A 24,466-nucleotide genomic window follows, 5' to 3' on the forward strand; every position below is an offset into this window, starting at 1 on the left:
CATTTATTTTATCCATTTATTTTATCCATTTATTTTATCCATTTATTTTATCCATTTATTTTATCCATTTATTTTATCCATTTATTTTATCCATTTATTTTATCCATTTATTTTATCCATTTATTTTATCCATTTATTTTATCCATTTAATTTATTTTTCGCTCCCTGTAAAATGTAAATCGTGAATTGCCTTCACTGCAGAAATGAAATAAAACAATAGCTTGAACATAAGCGAATTTGCACGAGTAGTAACTTTAGTACATAACTACCCATATACGTACATTTCTGTGTGCCAAAAAATTGTTCTCACCTATAGTCATGCTTGGAAGATAATGTGTTTACACATATAATTTACTAGAACATGTTTTTTTTTTCTTTTTCTTTTTTTTTTTTTTGCATTTAAAATTTTACGTGAAAAAATAAAAAAAATATATAAAAGAATATGCAATTTTTCGAGAAAGGGTACAATTTTTTAAAAATATCTTTGTTTTATATTTAAAATAGTTTTTGTTTTTTTACCTGAACAGATCAGAACATTTTTGTTTTTCCCCAAAAATAATTAATTAAATCTTACGAGTAAATGTTTCAGAATTTCTGAACAATCTTTTAATTGTACATATATAGTATATATATCATCATTCCGAAATATTATTTTTTCTTTTTACATTATATATAAATACATTTATATAATCGCGTTCCAGTAAACGTAAAATGCAATTTTAAAGTTAAATTTTGCGCTTTAAAATAAATCCCAAAAATTTTATGCGCATAATGTCTGCATACTGTTATCATACTATGAATATAATGTTCTTATATTTTTGACCTTCTTGTTACACAACCTTCTGGACGATTGTTCATTATAAGAATAAGAGCACCCTCCGTATGAGCTTCACGAATGCGTAAATAAAATATTTACATCGCGTGTGTACGTGTGTACGTGGGTACATGTGTACATGTGTACGTGTGTGCGTGCGTACATATGTGCTTGTATATCTATGTCGTACATACATGTACATACGTAAACAAAATATATATACACAACAAGGGTAGCGTTAATCGAGTTTTTCGTTGGACCTATTCCTTTTTCCTTTTTTTTCTTAAAAGATGAGTGAAATAGGTTTCATTTCTCATCCCCCGCCTAAGCCAGATTTCTGGATTTATTTTGCCAGTCATTTAAGAAAGGGATGGGTTCAGGTTAAATTAAATAAAGAAAAAGATGTTCATAAAATATTTTCTCATACATTAGTCCCATATAACCAAATTTAATATTAATAAAAAAAAACACTTCTTTATTACATTCCAATTTTTTGTATTTTAAAATGGAAGTAAAATTTTAGTGGGCCATTGTTTTTGTTCCCTTCATTCTATTTGCGCTTTACTTGAAATTAACTATGCGTAAGATAAGAAAAGCAAAAGCGTTAAACAAGTTCAAAAAATTTAAAATATTGAACAAGTACATATTTGACACTTCAGTTCGAAATTTAAATACTACAACATTCCTCCTTCCCTTTAACATTTTTTTTTTTTTTAGCTACACCCTCAACTAATGAAAAAGAAGGTCCAGAGCAAGAAGAAGCAAGGTTTAATGATATGAAAATGAAAAACGAACATAAAACGAAGGATGGGCAGAAGAAAGGTTCACAAAATTAATGACTAATCTTATATTAGGTTTGCTTAATCTGATACTTCAGATAAATGATTATTTTGATCCCAGTGAAATTTTCAAAAAAAGGATGTTCTTATATAAAAAAGGAAAAATAAAAAATAAACATAAGTTCGTTTTGAATTATGTGTATACATATATAACAGCATATAAATATATGTACACATATATAAACAGTTTCATAAATTATTCGATAGATTCCAATGGAACGATAAAAAATTCACCAAAAAAAATAAGAATATTTTTCTTTTTAGTTTTACTTAGTGTATGTACGTACATATATAAGGAATATATGTACGCGTGCAGAACGTACATAAAAAAATAAAATATGGCATAAAATAATATAATAAATTGTAATATAATATAATAAAATAAAATGGAATATAATAGAATAAACAGCTCATCAAAATGTTAAACATATTACAGAAGGTTTATATAAAACTAATGCGTGCTTTTCTTAATTCAATAACAATAGCCACGCGTACTTCTGAATTACTTTATACCTTAATGGACATATTTTTTTTTTGGCGGAACTTGGATATCTGCAAAGAAAGTAGGAAAATAAAATAAGATAAAATGACATAACACAAAATAACACAACATAAAATATGATAATATAAAATAAAATAATAAAATAATGAAGCAACATCTCCACAATACACACACAATTCCAAATATAATTCAAATACGTTACTATCATGCTGTCCAAAACATCGTTTCACGTTATAAATTACATGTAAAAATTTATAATAAATATTTCTTTATTGTTAATTACCACTATCGCAAATCTTTCTTTTAATTTTTCATTTTTTGCTATACAGTTATCTGGACTATATGGAGGTTTGATCCTAACCTCCCCATTTAAAACTAATATATCTTTATTATTCCAAACGCAATCTGGGTGCCTATTAAAAAGCACCAAATATATATATATATATATATATATATATATATATATATATATATATATATATATATGCATGTATATACATATGAAAGCATGTGTGTAAATACGTAAAAAAGCAAAATGGGATATTTAGTTTTATGTTACACTTTTTACAAAACTGATTACATAAACTATTGCATAAATGCTTATATAAATAATTATACAAATAATAATATAAATGATTAAATTTTTTTTTTTTTATTCCGAGTAATTTGAATAAACATTAAACTATAAAAAATTGTCCTCTAAAAAAGTAACATGTTCAGTAAATGTAAATAATAGGTACATTATAATTCACATCCCTTGTGAAAAATATTTCTTTTTTTTTTTTTTTTTTTTTTGTTGATCTTACGTTTTCCATATAAAATCGAATAACTCTTGAGCTTCCTGTGTTACCCCAATACCAATGCGAGACTTGTTTTTTTCAAAGTTGTCTAAAGCCTTTCTTTCAATTTTTTCAACAACACTTTTATCAATTGTGGGTAAAGTGGTATATGAATTTTTTAATCTTCTTTTTGATTCAATATCTACAATTATATTTGTCCTAATTATATAAAAATTTGCTGTGCCATTTTTATTATCTTCTTTTATAATAATGAAATCTGAACAAGGATCATAGCAATATAATTCTCCCTCAAATGTATGACCATCACAGGTTTTTATAATTATTGTATGACCAAAATACAAGGATGGATCAAAGCTATTTTTGACCATAGTACAATCTTATGAACTGTTCATATATATTTTATGATTTTTATAAGATGGTTGCTCTTAACCATAGTACAATATTATAAACTGTTCATAAATATATTACAGTTTTGCAAATTGGCTGTTTTTGTTTATTTTCATTTGAATTTAGAATTCTTAAATTGTGAAAATAACATTTCAAAAAGGTCTTGTGTTCAGGTACTGCGAATGCGCACATTGCACTTGTTGTATTTATACATACATATATATATATAAGTTCATATGTTCATATATTTATATTTTCAAATTTCTACATGTAAATATAAAAAAAAAAAAGCTAAGGTAACAACGTACCCAGTTGCATAAAAGTATTAATTATATTACATTAAGATTATAAATGTGTCATATACTTGTGTGCAAAACAAAAAAAATAAAAAAGATGAAAAAAGCTGAAAAATTATAGGAAAAAAAAAAGTTACTAGAATTTACATATACCTAAACGTGTTCATTAAAAAATGGTGTAATTAAATGTTGTTAACGAAAAATGCACAAATTACGCTTGTGAAAGTTTGAAACCTAAAAGATTTTGTTATATTTCAGAATTAAATAAAAAATATTTAAAATGTAAATATATATATATATATATACAAGTTCAAACGTATAAACAATTTTATTTTTGATTTAAAAAATTAAAACTTTTCAAGCTAGTTTTTTATATATGGAACAATATTTTTGTTTTTGTTTTTTATTAAAATGTAAAATTAAAAAAAAAGATATAAATGAAATAGGATGTCATATATATTATATCAACGCACAAAAATTGAATTGTTCGACATATAGAATTATACGCAATTGATGACATTTGAAAATTTAAATTTTATGTGAACATATACCAAAATTCTGTTATTTCATATGCACGTATATATATATACATATGCATACTATGTATGTACATATATATTACATGTATGTACATATATATTACATGTATGTACATATATATATATATATATATATTTATGTACATATACATTTATATAAAACGAAAGTTCTACTCCCTAATTCGTAGGAATATAAGTGTACAGCGGAGTCCTTATCTCCTATTGATAATAATATATATATAAGTTTATAAGAAATACAAAAGGAAAATTTTAAGCATGAATTGTTTAAGTTTACTTTAAGAATTTTTAAATTTTAGTATATAAGAGATGAGAAATACAGTTATATAGCACGATTCATTATTTATATATAATAATGAAAAACTACAATAATACCTTATATTTGTAGTTCTAAAAATTGAATTTTCGTTATTATTTATATAGGGAGGGCCTTTAAACGTATAAGTATATATGAATACACATATGTAATTATATATACATATATACATAAAATAAAAAAATGATTTTTGCAGTAGGAAAATTTTGTACTATATTTAAAAGGAAAAATCTTAATTATGATAGGTATGTGAGTGTGTACCTATGTAGGTATGTATATATGTATGCATACACATACATTCATATAATATTACTAAAATATAGATGATAAAAGGACATAGACATATCATGAGAGAGGAAAAATATAACTATAAAGTCACTTTTATCAAACCTCATTAGTTAACAGGAATGTTATTACAAAATATATATATATATATATATATTTTTTTTTTCTTGTTCACTGCTTATAGATTCATTATCAGTACCTTATATCAACTTTCCTAGTATACTCAATTTAGCAAAAATGTATAATTTTTAAATGTAATATTTTTCATGTATATAGGTATATATGTACCCTTATGATCATTCGATATAATACAATTTCAAAAAAAAATAAAAACATTTATATCATTATATGTATATATGTATTATATATGTATATATGTATTATATATGTATATATATATGTATGTAAATATATTATGTTTGCAATCAACTTCATTTTTTTTTATTGATATAAACTCAAAAGTTGTGTTTTTTTTTAAATTATAATAAGTATTCCTATAAAAAAACATTCATATTTATTTAAAAAAATTTAGTTGTTTTCTGAGTCCTTTTTTTTTAGCGCATACAAAAAATTCATAAAAGGACACAGCAAAAAAGTATATATTTTGCGTACCTTTTGAACATTTGTAAAAGTAATAAAAGAAAAATGATGTTTATATTTATGTATATAAAAAGTTATCTAAATTAAAAAAAAAAGTAATGTCTAATGTAAATGTAAAGATGATAATGTAGAACATGCGCATTAGCAATTTAAAATATTTTTAGCCCAAAACAAAATTGTATATAATATATACATTTTCTTTTTCCTGCTTTGTTCATATGTTAAATGTAGAATACTACTCTATATACGAAATGGCAAGTTTTGTTTTTACATCCCAGTCTTAGTTCAAGATAATTAACTTGCATTTATAAATAAATACCTTGCTTTATAAAAAGTAGCTTATGAATAAAACGATGTTCTTGTTATGAATAAAGTAAAAAACCTTTTGAAAATTTATAGAAATATTAAAATATCCATAGTATTCTTATATAAAAAAAAAATAATAAAAATAAAGTGCTAAAAAAAAATGTGCATACAGTACGTAGGAATAATATATTTGTGCAAATAAAAAATAAATAAATATAATTACACATATATGATTATTATTAAAAGAAAAAATTATATTCAAAACAAAATTAACATGTTGATTACAAAAAAAAATTTTTAAAGAAAAATATTTTAATTAACATAATTTCGTAAAATGTAAACTTCTTTGTATATCTGTAGATCACATTTTCCCTTTATTTCGAAACAGTTGCTTAATTCTTCATAAATACAAAATAACAAACAAAACATAAAAAATAAAAAATAAAACAAATATGAATATATAGGAATGTTATTGTATTATGTTTCATATTATTCTTAAACTTTTTATTGAAGACGAAATATTACGATTATTATTTTTTCTTATGAAATTTAATATTATTATTCTACTTAACTGGAATTTATTCACGAGCATTATTTAATTACACAATTACATATAAATGTATATGTATGTATATATATGTGTGCCTATGCAAATATATCAAATTTTAAGAAAAAAAAAAAAGCCTTTTTTTATTTTTTTTTAAATTAATATATGAGGCTAATAATGCAGAATTAAAAATTGAAGTAGTTAATATATTTATTATAAAAAATATACGTTTATGAACGCATTATTACACCAGTGTGTATATGTATACATACATAGATACATCTAAAATTTATGTCACTTTATATATTTCTCATGTGGTTATGCCATAAAGAATAATTTAAATTATTGCATGTGCATTTTTTTTTTTTACTTATATTTTTAACCATAATTTTTTTTTCTTTCTTACTTGACCTTATAATAAAATGGAAAAAATAGAACTCTATTTTTTATTTATGGCATAATAAAAAAAAAAAAGAAAAAAAAAAGCATATCTTTAATTTTAAAAGTATGTATTTTACACTTTAAAAATACCCTAGTGCATACTGACAAAATTTACCCTGTATGAGAAAATTAAACACCTTCTTTTGCAACATTTTCAATAATATTTTTGGAAATAGCTTCATGTATAAGATAGTTGCAAAAAAATATCATGAAAAAATTATTTGATTCTTATTAATATATGGACGAATTACACTCATTTTCATTTTACGCATAGCACACAATAGTACATAAACTGAAATATATCATTATGTAAATATATATAATACATGCATTTATATATATATATATATATATATATATATATATATATATATATAATATGTATATTTGTGACAATTTTTTTTTTATACTCTTTATGAATGCATATAAAATACATGTACGTTGTTCTACATACATTCTTTACACCCGAATTATTCTTAATTGAAGTAATTCTACAAAAAAAATTTTTCATTTTTACTTTGTTACATGCATATAATGCCTGTAACTTTTTTTTTTTTTTTGAACCTACATTAGCATATTTTTTTTTGAATTACATTTATTGAATGCTACATACAAATTTATAAAAGTAATTTGGTGAAAAAGAAAATATGACATGTTCATAATTTTTTTTTTTTCATTTGTTCTTTTTGTTCACAGTTTTCTGAGTGTTCATTATATTCTTAACGTTCATAATTTTTTGAATATTCATAAATTTCTTCATTTTTATGTTGCTTCCTTAATATATTTTACGTTTTTTTTTTTTTTTTTTTCCAACTTTGGTTCCAATTTTTTTTATATATGTTTACATTTTTTATTTTTATTTTATGCGCCAATCAAGACTTTTATTGATAGGTGTTAATAAGTGTAACACTTCAGATTAAGATACTTAATATATTTTTATAACATATGTAAGAAAGGAACAAACGAAATTAGTTAAATTTACCGCAGACTTCCATTTTATATGAAGGTCTATTTTTGTATATAATTAAGGGGAAAATAAGCGGAAAATTTTCCTCATTGGATAATGAACTACTAATATATAAAACATTTACACTTTTCAAAATTTTTTGTGTATTTTTTTTATTTATTTATATTCCCAAAAACTTTTATTAATCGTTTATTATATGCACACCAAATTTTAAGGAAAAAAAAAAAAAAAAAAAAAAAATTCTTATAGCAGTTGAGTTTTTTCTTTTTTTCTTTTTTTTTTTAAATATTTGGTAAAAATATGCCTCGATATTAATGTGTGTATGAGAACTACTCATACTTTATATTTCTTCATGTTTTTTAATTTTTGTTCAATTAAATATTCTGCCTTTTTTTTTTTTTTTTTTACTGTTAACTTTTACATTTCTTTTTAAATTTCCACGTACAAATAATGTTTCATGTGTACCCTCCTCTTTTTTCTTTTTAATTTCGTGTTTTAATATATATGCTATATATGCATATACCCATGTACATATATGTGCATGTACACATATGCGAATATACACATGTACATATATGTGCATATACACAAGTACACATATATATATGTATGCACATAAATACTTATACGCATGTGTACATATATATACACATATTTACTGATGTGTTAACTTGTTCATTTAAAAATAAGAAACTCTCTTGTAGCATGTACACCTTTAAAATATATTATTGTGTGCTTCAACTTATACAGATGTACGAAATAAATTGTAAGACGATAACTACATTTCCCTAATACACCTTTTTTTTTTTTTTTCTTATTCTATACTACGAAATATATATGCTAATACAAATAAATTACAAGTGTAAACCTGTTCACAACATGTATACATATTTATATTTAACATACATAGCATGTTCATCTTATAAATTAATTACTCCTCTTTTCATCAATATTTACAAATATTTCTCGCATTCGTTATTGCAACCCTTATTTTGTCTTTAAAAATATATATATATATATATACATATATGTGTATATAGTTACTTGTGAAAAAACAAAAGAAAAAAGATGGAAATAAATTTTCCTAACGATAAAAACACAAGCACATGCGTGAAAAAAGTTGACTATAGTATGAACGATCAAATGAAAATGAATAATTTTTATGTGAACAGTAACAGTAACTGTAGCAATAATAATAACGGAAACAATATTATTAACTTCAAAAATTACAAAATACAAGAGTCCTTAGTTACACAACATCCGGAGCATAACAAAAACTTTTTCATTGATAAAAATGTAAACCCCTATGAATATAATTTAATGACGAAAAATGGTCAAATGTATAACAAAAATAATGTACACCTTCAGAACAACGACAAAGGTTTTGGCATTAATAACAGCAGTGGTAGTACCATCAATAGAAGTAACATCAGTGGTACTAACATCAGTGGTACGAACATCAGTGGTACGAACATCAGTGGTACGAACATCAGTGGTACGAACATCAGTGGTACGAACATCAGTGGTACTAACATCAGTGGTAGTAACAACCGAAATAACGGTAATAACAAAAACCATTTTGTTCATGAAACAATATACAGCCCTTTGAGCTTAAAAAGCTCGTCAGATACTCGAAGGTTGAACACCACGAATGTGTTACCCAGTAGAAGCCTCACACCACAAATATTAAACAAATATGAAAATACTGCATATAATAGTAATAATAATAATGCCAATAATAACAGCAGTAACAGTGATAACTACAATATTAATAATAATAATTATTATTATTATAATAACAATAAATACAGTAATAACGATAACAAGTTTGTTAGTAATTACACAACAGACTGCACCGTTAATGCTAATAATAATAACAGTAATAATATAATGAATCATATTAGCTCAAACAAGAATAACAGTATTGTTCATAATTTATATTCAAATAAAAATTTAATCGCGAATAGTAATTTATATCAGGACAAGGAAAACCAAAATAATACAAACTTATATAATTACAATAGTCATCAGTATAATTCACCAAGTAAAAACCACAGTAGAAATTTGAGCACTAAAGGAACTGCTTACAACAACAGTGGTAAAATTGTAAAGTTCAACAATGGTGGTAACTGTAACGATAGCAGTAGTAACAATAAGATTACAGGGGCTATTAACTCGTGTGATAATTTGGTAATGTCCGATGAACATCAAATGATGAATAGAAACATGAAACACTCAAATAATAGTATGCCAAATAATTTACACCAAATTCAAAGTAGCAAGATTCTAAGCAATAACATAAATACAAATACGTTATATTGTGATTTAAGTAATCCTGTAGCAAATAAAATGTCGCTTATGAAAAATTTCACCATGAACGAAAATATCACAGGTGAAATGGGAGACATCAATATAAGCAATAACATGAGCGGTACCATTGGCAGTAATATATGCAGTAACATAAGCAGCAAAAATAATTATACCCTCTCGGCAAATAATTATGACGATAATAATAATAATATTAACAATGCTGTCATAAATTATAGCAACAATAACGGCAGCACTAATGGCAATATTAATAGTAGTAACATATGTAACAATAGTAATAATAACAATAGGAATAGTAACAATAGTAATAGTAACAATAGTAATAGTAACAATAGTAATAGTAACAAAAGTAATAGTAACAATAGTAATAGTAACAATAGTAATAGTAACAAAAGTAATAGTAACAATAGTAATAGTAACAATAGTAATAGTAACAATAGTAATAGTAACAATAACGGTAGTAATTATCAACAGAATAACTTAACCATTAATAATAACAAAATGGGAATGAACATAAAAAATAGTAAATTTGAAAACAATAAAAATATTGAAGAATTTAAAGGTTCTGCAAATAAACATGATACACTAATTGAAGTAACAAAAAATATGATCATCAATAATAATAACAGTAATAATTGTAATAATAGTAATAGTAATGTTAATAATAATATTAATAGTAGTAACTGTAATAGTAATATTAATAATAATACTAATATTAATAGTAGTAATTGTAATAGCATAAATGGAGCAAATAATCAAAACAAATTAAATAATAATAAATTAGGTTTAAACACATCAAGTGCATTATTTTTACCTTCAACCCGTAATAATAATAACAAAAATGAAATGAACAATATTGGCAGTGTTAGCAATATTGGCAGTGTTAGCAATATTGGCAGTGTTAGCAATATTGGCAGTGTTAATAATTTTGGCATTGTTAATAATATTGGCAGTGTTAATAATATTGGCAATGTCAGCAATATTAATAGTGTTAAAAATATTAATAATATAAGCAGCAAGAATAATATTAGCGGCAAGAATAATATTAACAATAATTATAATGATTATGATAATAAAATTTTGAAGGACATAAATAATTATACGATAAACTCGGTCGGTAAAAATAATTCAGAAATTTACAAAAACAAACATATTTATACTGATAAATCAATTCGTGAAAGTAGTAATAATAGCATTAACAATTGCAGTAATAAAAGTAGTAATCATTACAGTAATAAAAGTAGCAATAATTGCAGTAATAAAAGTAGCAATAATTGCAGTAATAAAAGTAGCAATAATTGCAGTAATAAAAGCAGCAATAATTGTAATAATAAAAGCAGCAATAATTGTAATAATAAAAGCAGCAATAATTGTAATAATAAAAGCAGCAATAATTGTAATAATAAAACCAGCAATAATTGCAATAATAATATTTTTTCAAGTGACTGTAACAATAACACAAGTGACCTTGACAAAATTAATTTTGCCAAAATTAATAATTTAAGTGTAATAAATGATAATAATAGTAGTAAGGACAAAAGTGTGAACATTTATGGGTATGAAAAAAAAGTACATAATCAAAATATAAATGCTGAAGCAAATTTAGCGAATAATGTGAGTAATAATAATAGCAATAATATTTTAAAAAACATTTTAAATAACACTATAATAGGAGGTACAAATAGTAGCACGGTAAGTGGCGCAAATAATAATAGTAATAGTAATAATAACAATTATAATAATACTAGTCAGTATGTATTAAATTCTGAAAATCAGGAAACAGCATGTTTGAGTAATATTACAAATAATAATTTTCCAAAAATGCAAAACGTGAACAGTAACAGTAATAACAGTCTCAGCAGTGGTAATGTCAACATTAGTATCAACAATGGCATCAACAATGGCATCAACAATGGCATCAGTAATGGCATCAGTAATGGCATCAGTAATGGCATTAACAATAGCATTAACAATAGCATTAACAATAGCATTAACAATAGCATTAACAATCGTATTAAGAATGGACATAACAATAGTAGTAACAATAACAATAACAGTTGCAGTTACAGCAATAGTACCATGGGTTTTGGAAAAAGTAGTAACAGCTACGGAAGTTACAGTAGCGGAGTCAGTGGCATGAACAATGCTTTAAGTATTTCTTCTCAAACGTATAAAAAAATGGAGAATCATGTTTCTAGAAGTAATATTGATAATAGTTGTATTAGTAGTAGCAGTAATAGTAACATGAATAGTGGCATTCATAGTAGCATTCATAGTGGTATTAATAGTATTATTAATAGTGATGTTAATAGTAGCATTAATAGTAATATTAATACTATTAATGGTACTAATAATAGTTACACGCACATGTTGAACAATTACAACAGTAATAATGCATTATACAATAATGTGAATAATAACAATGTGAGCGCGAATAATGGCTTTATAAAAAATAACGTGGAATTATTAATTAACTCAAAAAGGTGTAGAGAAAATGTTGATAATAATGAATCTTTTACAAATTTGAACGGTCTCTCGAATGGTGTCTTAACAAGTACCCATTCGAATAATCTTCCAGGTAATATTTTTAATAACAGTCAGAGTAGTGTTATAAATGCTATGAAGCAAAATATTGCAAGTAGTAATATCAACAAATTAAATGGAAATTACAACATGGGCAATAATATACTAAATTGTAATGGTAACAATAGCAATAGTGGTAATATTAACATTAACAGTAGCATTAACAGTAGCGTTAACAGTAGCATTAACAGTAACAATAACAGTTACATTAACAGTAACATTAACAGTAACATTAACAGTAACATTAACAGTAACATTAACAGTAACATTAACAGTAACATTAACAGTAACAGTAACATTAACAGTAACAGTATTAGCAACAGAAGTGGTACTAATAACAATCTAGTGCAAAATGATAACATTTGCAAGGTGACTGCAAAAAGAGTAAACAAGCAATTAAATGCAATGAACGTAATTCCTACGAACAATTTTTTAGTTAACACAGATTTGTATGACGTTGATATGAATAAGTTAAGTACATATCCTCATCAGTATCAAAATAAAGAGGAAAATAAGAGCCAAATTAATTATGCAAATAGTTTAATGTATGGGACCAGTGTAGGAAATAGCAACAGTGTACATAACAGCAGTGTTCCTAGCAACAATAATTTTAGTATGTATAACAACACAAATTATAACGTCAATTTAATGGAAAATGCAAGTGCAGAAAGTAGTAGTATGAATGTAAATAAAATTTTTAATAATAATAGTAGTAACTTAAATACAACCATGACTAGTGTAAATGCAAATAATAAAACAATTGAAGTTAATGCTCCTATAAAGAATATATCCTCCTTACCTCAATCCACGAATAACTATAACATGAAAAAATTTTTGTACTCATCGTCAGGTATTGCAAGTGCAAATGCAAATGCATCTAAAGTGACTGATTACCCTTTGAATAATTCGTCAAACTATGTAAATAATAACATAATGAACAATTTAACGGGCAGTAATTTGGTGAATAGTAACAACATGGCAAGCGCAAACATTATGAACAGCAGCATTGTGAACAATAATATCATGAACAACAGTATGATGAACAGTATAACGAACAGCATTACGAACAACATTACGAACAACATGACGAACAGTGTTAACGAGATTGATAACCTAACAAATAGTATAGGAAACAACATAACAAATAATATAACAAATAATATGCAAATTATTAATAACAATAATGTAACTCAAAAAATAAATAATAACATTTCTATCAACGTATCTAATGACATAAATAACAGTATAAACAGCATTAACAGCATTAACAGCATAAATAATATAAATAACATAAAAAGATATAAAAGTAATTTGTTAAATAATTTAAATGATTTTTCAAATTTAGACGAAATGAATGAATTAATGAAAAAATTTGAAAATTCAGATAATTATGATTATGAAAATTCGAAAATTTTGTTGAATTCAATGAGTGTGAGCGATTCGACTAAGTTTACGCAAGAAGATGGCATCATGATGTACAAGGATATAATAAACAGTAATGGAATGAACAGCGGTATGAACGGCGGTATGAACGGCGGTATGAACGGCGTTATGAACGGAGGTATGAACAGTAGTATGAGCAACACTGTGAATGACCAGAATACAAGCAAAGGGAGCGAGTTGCTTTCTAATTATTACTTAGTGAATAATAATGACCGTAGCGTTATTAGGTCTCCCAAGATGAAGAGTGGTAGTAACAAGGGCACCAATAATAGTACTGCTACGAATAATAACAATAATGTTAACATTAATAATAGTGGAAGTAGCAGTAATAACAACTTAAGTGGAACCGGAAACCACATCATCTCTGACAGTCTGAATAGTGCGCAAAACAACTTCATGCTAAACACGAATTATGATATTTTAAAAATGCAAATGCACGGAAAAGTTGGCAAAGTAAACCGAATAATGGATGTTAATAATAATTATAACAATAGTATATCTAGTGATAATATGAAAAACAATAAAAATCAGCTTAAACAGAGAAAAATGCAAGGTATAGAAGCAACCAGTTCTTTCAATAATTTAGAAAACAATTTGAGTAATAATACTGGCAATATGAGTACAACTATAAATATAAACAATTTTAGCTCTAATAATGTAGGAAGCACATCTAACTTGACAAATGTAGGTAATGGGACAAATCCAAGCTACAACAGTTTTTACGAAGCGCATGCGCATAGCTCATTTAGTAACACTATGAAAATGAAAAGCGATATTAATAACTTAAATATGCAGATAAACGGGAGTAGTGTGAACAACCCTTCTCAGAAGTATGCCATAAGTAGTATGAATAATATTGGTAGTAATAACATTAGTAGTAACATGAGAAACAACATTATTAACAACAATATTAGCAGTAAGAATATTGGAAGTAACAACATTACAAATAACAACATGAGTGACAACAACTTGACGTTGAACGAATTTCAGAGCAACAACCAAATGGGCATGTTGCAGAATAAAGCAAACAGAAATGTGTTAACTGGTGAAGCTAATAAAAATGGTTTGCCCAATGATTTAAATTATTTAAAAAGCGAATATAATGTTGAGGGTGGTGATAGTAAAGCGAAATGCGAGCAAAATTACAGAAACACAGAAATGTTAACATCTGTTAGTAACAGTGGCTCGCCTGTTCATTATGATAAAAACAACTATTCATATTCAGAAAAAAAGAATAATTTTACGGATATGTATAACAACAGTACCATGGCAAATGCTAAGAGTCCCATAATGAATATGAACAAAGTTGGCTATACGAAAAATTATGGTAACAGTAATAATGAAAACCAAATTATGAGTAACATGAAAAGGAATAACTTATTAAAAATTCAAAGTGCGAATCGTATGCACAATACCCCAGATGCTAACAGTAATAATCATAACAGTAACATTCATAGCAGTAGTAATCATAACAGTAACATTCATAGCACTAGTAATCATAACAGTAATAATTATAATATTAATAATTATAACAATAATAATCATAATAGTAATAATTATAACAATAATAATCATAATAGTAATAGTGTTAATTTTATGGGAGCAGTAAATGGAGGCACTGATGCAAACATTGAAGTTAATGGTAGCAGTAATAGCGCCTATAGCAGTTACTGGTACCATAATAATCATAGCAGTCATAACGGTCGTAGCGATCATAACGGTCGTAGCGATCATAACAATCATAGTAGTCATAACAATCGCAGTGGTCATATGAATGTGATGAAGGAAGCGGCGCAATCAAAGGATGAAGGGAATTTGGCTAGTTCAGAAATAAAAAAAATAGGCAATAAAATATCATCAAAAGTTTCTCCAGTTAATTATTTGAATAACGATGTAGTGAAACAATGCAAGAATATAAACAGTAACAATAGTAACAGTAATAACAGCTTTGATGTAAAATTTTCAGGGAATGATAGCAATTTTAATCCAAAAGATATTAACAAAGTAAGTAAAATGAACGGTGTGCTAAATAGTAGAAGCGCATATAACGAAATGAATAAAAATAACTATGCATATATGAATGATAACCAAGCTTTCAATAGTAGTATTAGCGGGAGTAATATGAATTATATGTATGAAAATAATGCATATATGGAAAGAAGTGTTAACAATAATGCTTATGGTAGTAGTAGTATTAATAATAAGGAAGAGTTAAAAAAAGTTAGTAGCATCGGTAGCGTTGGTAATGGTAATGTAAGCGGTAGTTTCAACGGCAATGCCAACAGTAGCAGCTACAGCAGTAGCTATATGAATACCAGTTTTAACAATTCTTATGATGCAGTTCCAGAGAGTAATAGTAATAAAAATAAATATGCGCATGTAGGACTTAACAAGACAACAAACGCAGCTTCAAATAATGATGTAAATAATTCTTTAAATTTAAAAAATCTAATTAATATTAACAATAACTTTAATATATTAATGCACAATTTGAGTTCCCCTTCCTATTTAAACAATTCCTGGAACAGCGACAGTATCATCGATAGTATAACATCAGGTATTAGTAGTACAAGTGGTGTTGGTAGTTCTGCTACTACTTCTACTACTGCTGCTGCTAGTACTACGAACAACACCATTAATAGTAGCATTAGTAGCACGAACATGAATGGTGTCACAAGCAATAGTGTTTGTCAACAGAATGATAAGATGAACCTACAGAAGAATAAAATAAAATTTTTAAACGAAAATATGAAAAATAATTTGAGTGAAGGGAACAGTAATAGTAGCATGGTAAACGATATGAGTTTTAATAACAAAACTTTAAATAACACGTTTTATGAAAATGGTAATGCAAATATGAATAACATACATATAGACAAGTCGGCAATGAAGTACCTTATGCAAAAGAATAAATATTTGAATAATGAAGAGTTACAAAATGTGTACAAGGCATTCTTGAAAGATAGTATGCTTAATAAGAACCCCATATCGAATAATTTTGTAACTGGTGGGAGTATGGAAGGAACAGTCGGAAACTCGTTGATCAATGCAAAATCTTCTAACCTCAATAACAGTGTGAGTGAAAAAAATTTGTTATACTCCTTAAATCACAACTTGTTAATGCAGTATGCAAACAATTCAAGAAAAAAAGCATCCACTATAAGCACAATTGTAAATAAGGATAGTTTATCATCACAATACAATGGAAACAAACTTATGAATGACCGAAAGATAAATGGTAAGAATATCGTAGAATATAAAGGGAAAAGTAGTAGTAGCAGTAGTAGTAGTAGCAATAATAACAATAGTAATAATATTATAGTAGATGCCTTTTTTACAAATAATGCAAAAAATGTACCCAATGATCAGCATTTAGTAAATTTTAATATAATTCAGAATATTAATAATAATGATATGAGAGAAATTTATACACAAAAGAGAAAAAATAATAATAATAGAAAAGTTAATGACATAAATAATAATGCAGATTCTTCAGGTACCTCCAAAAGAGCAAGAAAAAAGAAAAAAGAAATTATTAATTTGTCATCAGGGTCCTCCAACAATAATGATGATATTTTTACATTACTGTCATCAAATAATAGTAAAGTACCAAGAGGTTCAAAAAGCAGTACGGTACAAAAGTTAAAAAATTTTAATGTGTCCAATGGAATAGTAGATATTAACGAAGTGAGTGCCATCAGTAGTGTTACTAGTGATATGAATAATATAAATGATAATTCGAAAAACGGGAAACATTATAATGAAGTTACCGATAAGTGCGTCGGATCTGTTATCAACTTGTCGCCTATAGTGAAGGTAAATAATAGTGCCAGTAATATCGGCATTATTAGCGGAATTAATAGCAGTGATAAGGATGACAGTGGTAAGGACAGCGGCAGCAAGGACAGCGGCAGCAAGGACACCAGCAGAAATGATAACAATCTAATAGCCGATGAATCGAAGCCCATAAGTGAAAATCAGGTATCAAATAACAACATAAGAAAAAGTACCATTTTACAGATTGTGCACCCAAATCTTAATGTAACAAATAATAATTACCTGAATAGTCATGCGAATAGTGTTAATGTAAATAGTAATGCTACTAGTGCAAGTAATACTAATATTGTAAGTATTACAAAATCTTTGAATGAACTAAATAAAAACATTACTGATTGTAGTAGTGATGACAGAATATGTGAATATAGTAAATATAATGATTATACAAATAAAAGCAAAACAGATGGTAATACCACAAGCCCAAGTATAGAGATGAGTAACATAAACAATTCTGGAAATGAAACGATCGGTGAAATTGAGCCTTATCATGAAAAAGTAAAATGTATGAATGGTGCATCTAGTGGTGGTACGGCTTCTGACACCGCTTGTGAATGTATTGGTGGTACATCTAACAGTAGTGCTAATTCATTCAAAACAGAAAATACGCCTGAAGGTAACAAAGTAGAAGGAGAAATAAACAATTTAGCGAAGAATATTTTGGAGGAGAATATTTATAACATAACAGAAAAGGAATCAATGGATAGATGTAAGTATAATAAAAAAGATGAAGGAGAATTAACAGAAGTAGATGTTCACATGTCACTTAAGAATATAGACAAGCATATTGCAATTTATGAGGAAGAATTTAAAAGAAATTCATCAGGTGCCCCTTATAAGGAAAATGAAAACATAGAAAAGAGTAGTAGTCAAATGGGAAATATAGAACCAAACGATAATGATAAGGATAGGTATAATAACGATAATGACGATAAGATTGATAATAATGATAATAACGATAATAACGATAATACCGATAAGAACGATAAGATTGATAATAACGATAATAAGGATAAGATTGATAATAACGATAATAACGATAATAAGGATAAGATTGATAATAACGATAATAACGATAAGATTGATAATATGAACAACACACATTTGAAAGACGACGGTGATAATAATAACAACAATTATGTTTTTTGCAATACTGATACTTCTAATAGTGTTCAAAAGCTGCACATTTGTGACATAATCGTAAATAATTTATCATCAGGGGGTAACAATGAAAACATGGATAACAAGATTAATGAGGTGATAAATACAAAAAAAAAAAATAATGATGCTAGTGAGGATGTGTCTATATTCTCTTCATTTGTTCAAAATGAGTGTGGCAGTAATTTAGATAATATTTCATATGGTAGAATTAATAATGAAGCAAACATGAATGATGAAAAGGTTAAAATGGTTTGTATGGATAGTATGGCAAGTATGACCAACATGGGTAGTAACAATGTGTATTTGGAGGATAAGACCGAGGAAGTAAAACAGGAATGCAAACAAAATGGCATGAACAAGGAAGAAACCAGTACAAATAATAACATAGAAACAGTTGCTGTTGAGAATGATATTAGCAGTAAGTGCAGCTGTATAACGTATGATGCATTTTTAAATGATATGAATGATGTATTTCATGGCATTACGAGCAGTGATATTAATGGGACAAATGAAGGGACATACGAAGCGACATGTGAAGCGTCAAATGGTATAAATGATGTTGAACCTGTTCGAAATAAAAAGCAGCATGAAGTATTATATGCATTGCTGAATGAATATGTTGATAAGGAAAATAAGAGTATTTATGTAGCACTGAAAAATGAAGAAAATGATGTAAAGTGCAAAATAGAAAATAAGGCGTATGCTCTTTATTTAAAGGAAAAGGGGAAACAAATAAAAAGGAATAATATATCACCCTCTGAAGAAATTAAAAATAGTGATATTGAGAATGACAAATCAAAAATGAATGACTTGAATAACGATAATAATGAAGATGATAATAATGACGAGTTGTTAACGAATAGATTAATTATAGATTCTCGACACAATGCAGTATTAGTTAGTTTTGATAAAAAGAATGGATTTTTATCAACTAATTTAAGTAGCAACACAAACGAAAAAGAGGAATTAAAAAACAATCTATTAATTAGTTTGTTAAATATAAATTTCAAAGAAGAAATAAAAAGAACAATACAGAATGCTTGTGCAAAAATTGAAAAAAATGAAAAAAATGAAAAAATAGTTTTCAATGTTTCCAAGCAGATTAACGATATTAAACTTCAGTACATTTTAAAAAAGTTATTAAAAGGAAAAAATAGCAAATCCGAGAAAAATAATTTAAAAATTCTGAAAATTCAAAAAAGGAAAATTCTGCAGAAGAACTTTTATCAGAAAAGTAAAATTTCGGAAAGCGATCACCTGCATGTGTGCGCAAGCGCGTATATATGCGTATATATACATATACAAATGTATTTACATATATCTATGTTTGCGTTCGGGCGCACCGTCCCTTCTAAGAAAACATCATTTGTGCATGTGTGCAAACATGCGATGTGCAGTGCTAAAGGAATAAATGGAATTGTATTTATTTTGTGTTCACTGAATTTAGTAGTATAAGTATGCGTTGTTTTCTTTATTTGCTTTTCATAGGTAACAAATCAAAGGCGATTACTCTTGAATATGTTCTCAACCCAACCCCAGAAGTTTATGGCAACATGAATTGGTAAGTTTTTTTTTCTATCCATGTAACATATGCACGTGTGTCGATATGCATGTATGTATGTATGTATGTATGCATTAACATTTGCACAGATGTATATATGTAAATGGAAGGGTGTGTCCATAAGGTGTACATGTTAATTATTTATATTTTCTTCTCTGTCAGCATTGTAAGATCAGAAGACTGCTTACTTACAAATGACAAGGAAAAAAGAAACATAGAAAAAATCATAAATGCAAATTTTGAAATAACGGCAACGACTGTTTCCGTGGCAACACCCGCAATTGTTAACGTTTTTAAGAATGATGAATATGAGTAAGATGAAAAGTGCAATATTGAATGTGCATATATGTACGATTATCATTACTCCGTTGTTGCATGTTGTCACGTCTGCACTATTTTGATATTATGATTTTTGTTATTTTACTTACTGTATTTTGTTTATCATGTTTATTTTGTATATTTTATTTTATTTTTTTCAGATTACTAGATTCACACTTCTGCAACTTCTTCTATTTCTATGTTCGCCTTAACGACGAGTTAAATGCAACCATAGAATTTCACAAAGAAAATAAAGTAAATATCAAAACGGATAGTATTTATATGTACACGTATACTTATATGTATGTATATATGTAAATATGTATATATACAATTAAACATATATACACATATACATACGTACGTACACATGAATTACGCCCAATTACTTCATAATGTTTTTCCTCATTCTTATTTATAGAACACAAAAAATGCAGATAAATCCTTTAAGCTAAATATACGCGCACATTGTAAAGATTATGATACATTTTTTAGAAATTTTATAGAATTTCTGATTTAATTTAAGCTTTTTCGTTTTTTTTTTTTTTTTTTTTTTTTTTTTTTTTTTTGAATTTTTTTATTTTATGATAATTTTTTCCTTTTTTTTTTTTTTTTTTTTGAAATAAATATATATTTTAAATTTTAAATCAATAAAACAAAGTTTTAGTTTTTTATTCTGACAAATATAGAGGAATCGTTCTTTATTTAATGTACTTTAACTCATCATATGTCTAAAATAAGTTGACTTACTGTTTCGAAGGACAAAATATAGCTGATAAATCAAGGATGCTCAGTTCCCTATTTTTTTTTTTTTTTTTTTTTTTCTGTATTGTTTGAATTTAATGCAACTGCTGTAAGAAATGAAACAAATTTCTTTAAAAATCGTCTTTTCAGATAGATATTTTTAATACGAATAATATATATCTATATTTTATGTAAATACAAATGTATGTATTACGTATATATATATGTATATATCCTTTTAAAATGTACGTGTCAGGCTACTCATTTAATTATAAATTACAAAAAATATTACGTGTATAGGGTTATTTGCACATCACACATTATATTTTACACGATACAAAATGTTTCACCATTCAATCCATTCAGTTGCTGTCCCCCTGTTTTGTTAACTTTGTGAAAGGAGAAATAAAGAAAAAACAGAATATTATATGAACATTTTTAAATCTTATAAATTATTATTGCAACCTAATATCTTCTTAAATTATAACTAATTAAAATATGATACCTTGTAATAGAAAAAATCAATCATTTAAAATAATGATCTAACCAAAAAAAAAGGGCATAATAATGCACTAGGTATATATTATACATAATAATATGTTTACGCTATACATATGTGCAATGCAAATTTTTTCGTTTTTTGCGTAATGCCCCTTTAAATTTAAGAACTTCAAAAAAACCTTTTTAAAATTATAATAATTTCAAATATGCCATTTGAAATAAAACTATTTTTAAATTATTTTAAAACAAAATATTACAAAATTTTACTTTTTTAAAATAAATGAAATACATTATACTTTTTAATAGGAGAGGCCTGGCCGCACTTGTATTAAATTATTTTATTCACAATAATACGGCTATTACATTACTTTTATAACTTTTTCATGTATTTACAGGAAAAAAAAAAACATATGTTCTTTTTATCAAAATAGATGAAAATATGTAAATGAAATAAATAAAAAATATAATTATCATTCCTTAAAAAAATTGCTGCCTTTTCCATATAAAAAAAAATATATCTCATGGTGAAAGGTATTCACTGTTAGAGACGTAGGGGCTTATAGGTTAATTTATTGTGTTTCTTCTGTTTTTTTTTTTTTTTTTTTTGTTCAAATTTCTCTTTTTGCACTACATACTTTGTATATGCATACATATACATATATAATTATATTATGTTTACATTTTTTTTTAACATTTTTGTACATATAAAAAAAATATTTACATCCATAATTATAAATTTTTTACAGTTTTTTTTTTTTTTATTTCGAATAACAAAATTTACCTTTGATGGTTTGAAATTTATATTCAACTACATTTAAATTGGTTTTTACAAATTAGAATAAAATTTTAAATTGTAAATTTTTTCCTCTTATTTCCTTTCCTCTTATTTAAAAATGGTAAGAATTATAATGTCCCAAAAAAAATACCCAATTTTCATAATGCGGAAAAAATTGTTTTATATGTATACAATACATAATATTATATACATATATATATAAATATACGTACACATAGAATTACATATATATGTTATACTTGTTGGTATGTGAATGAACAAAATTTACGCTGCATAAAAGCGAGCACGTCGAGCACAGTGTATGTTGTAAAGAAACGTTTCATGTATAATAGGTGCACGTATATATACATATGTATATATATATATGTGTATTTACCTTTTACCTTATTGAAGGGATCAATTAAAACCTTCAGATTAAAACAAAGACTCGGAAAATGCAGGAAACAAAATAGGCCAGTTCCTCATTGGTATAGATTAAGGAAAGATACCAAAATAAGGTAAAGTGAAAAAAATACAGTTTTTTTTTTTGAAAAAAGCGTTAAAAAATATAATATATACGTGTGCTATATATATATATATATATATAGGTATAGGTATAGGTATTTATAATTATTGCACATGTACTTGTAATAGTTAGAATTGAAATGACCTTATTTGCACTTCTAATGTATCATTTATAATAGTTTATATATAGTGTATAATGTTATTTTCCCCACCCCTTTCTTTTTTCTTTGCAGATATAATACAAAAAGAAGGCACTGGAGAAGAACGAAATTAGGATTGTAAATATATAATAAGCTTCTTTTATTTTTATTTACCATATTTTAAGAAGAAATGAATGATAATGAAAATTTTAATTATGAAGAGTGTGTACATTTAAAACAGGAAACTTTTAAACCATTTTTTACTCTATGTTTTCCTTCTTTTTTTTTTTTTTTCCATATATGAATTACATAAAACAGTAAAAATAAATGTAAATATATGTGTAAATATATATATATATTGTATAAATATTTAACCTTAATAACTAAAACGGTAATATTGCTCTTTTAATGTTTAAAACAAAATTGTGAAGTAGAATTTTTGGAAACAAATATGTTCACCAAGTAATAGTGCCAATTAAATGCTTAAACATATTATGAAATGAAATAAAATAAGGTTAAAAATTCTTACACTAAGAAGTGTACTCCAAATTAATACATATATTTTGAACTAGTGTTGATATTTACATGTACAGTATATTTGTGTAAACATATATATATATATATGTAATTGTATGAACACACAAAATAACAAAACAAAACTTTACCAAGCTCACAGATGGTATCATCAGCACCATAGGTATTTATAAATTATTCTTACTTCAAAAAAAAAAAAATGAAGCTGAAGTATTTTTTGTACATATATTTATACTTAGCCCAAAAAAAAAAAAAAGAAAAAAAAAAAAAAAAAAAAAAAATAAATAAATAAATAAATAAATAAACAATATGTGAATGAGAACACTGGATAAATTAGAAAGCATACAGGGCGGTGAGAATTC

General features: G+C 25.8%; 2 protein-coding genes across 2 annotated transcripts; one reads left to right on the plus strand and one right to left on the minus strand.

Annotated features, from left to right (window-relative positions):
* Positions 1-2,160: 2,160 nt before the first annotated feature.
* MKS88_003846 (lsm12) lies at positions 2,161-3,323 on the minus strand (the record flags this gene model as incomplete). Its single annotated transcript, XM_067216976.1, has 3 exons — positions 2,161-2,205; positions 2,439-2,568; positions 2,962-3,323. The coding sequence occupies 3 exons, from the start codon at positions 3,321-3,323 to the stop codon at positions 2,161-2,163; spliced, it is 537 nt and encodes a 178-aa protein (XP_067072656.1).
* Positions 3,324-8,725: 5,402 nt separating this feature from the next.
* Positions 8,726-21,405, plus strand: MKS88_003847 (uncharacterized protein; the record flags this gene model as incomplete). The annotated part of the gene is made up of 5 exons (XM_067216977.1): positions 8,726-20,240; positions 20,495-20,567; positions 20,730-20,879; positions 21,047-21,140; positions 21,307-21,405. 5 exons carry the CDS (start codon positions 8,726-8,728, stop codon positions 21,403-21,405), a joined length of 11,931 nt encoding a protein of 3,976 aa, XP_067072657.1.
* Positions 21,406-24,466: the final 3,061 nt, after the last annotated feature.

This window comes from Plasmodium brasilianum, chromosome 11, assembly GCF_023973825.1.
Source record: "Plasmodium brasilianum strain Bolivian I chromosome 11, whole genome shotgun sequence".
NCBI classification, from domain to species: Eukaryota; Apicomplexa; class Aconoidasida; order Haemosporida; family Plasmodiidae; genus Plasmodium; species Plasmodium brasilianum.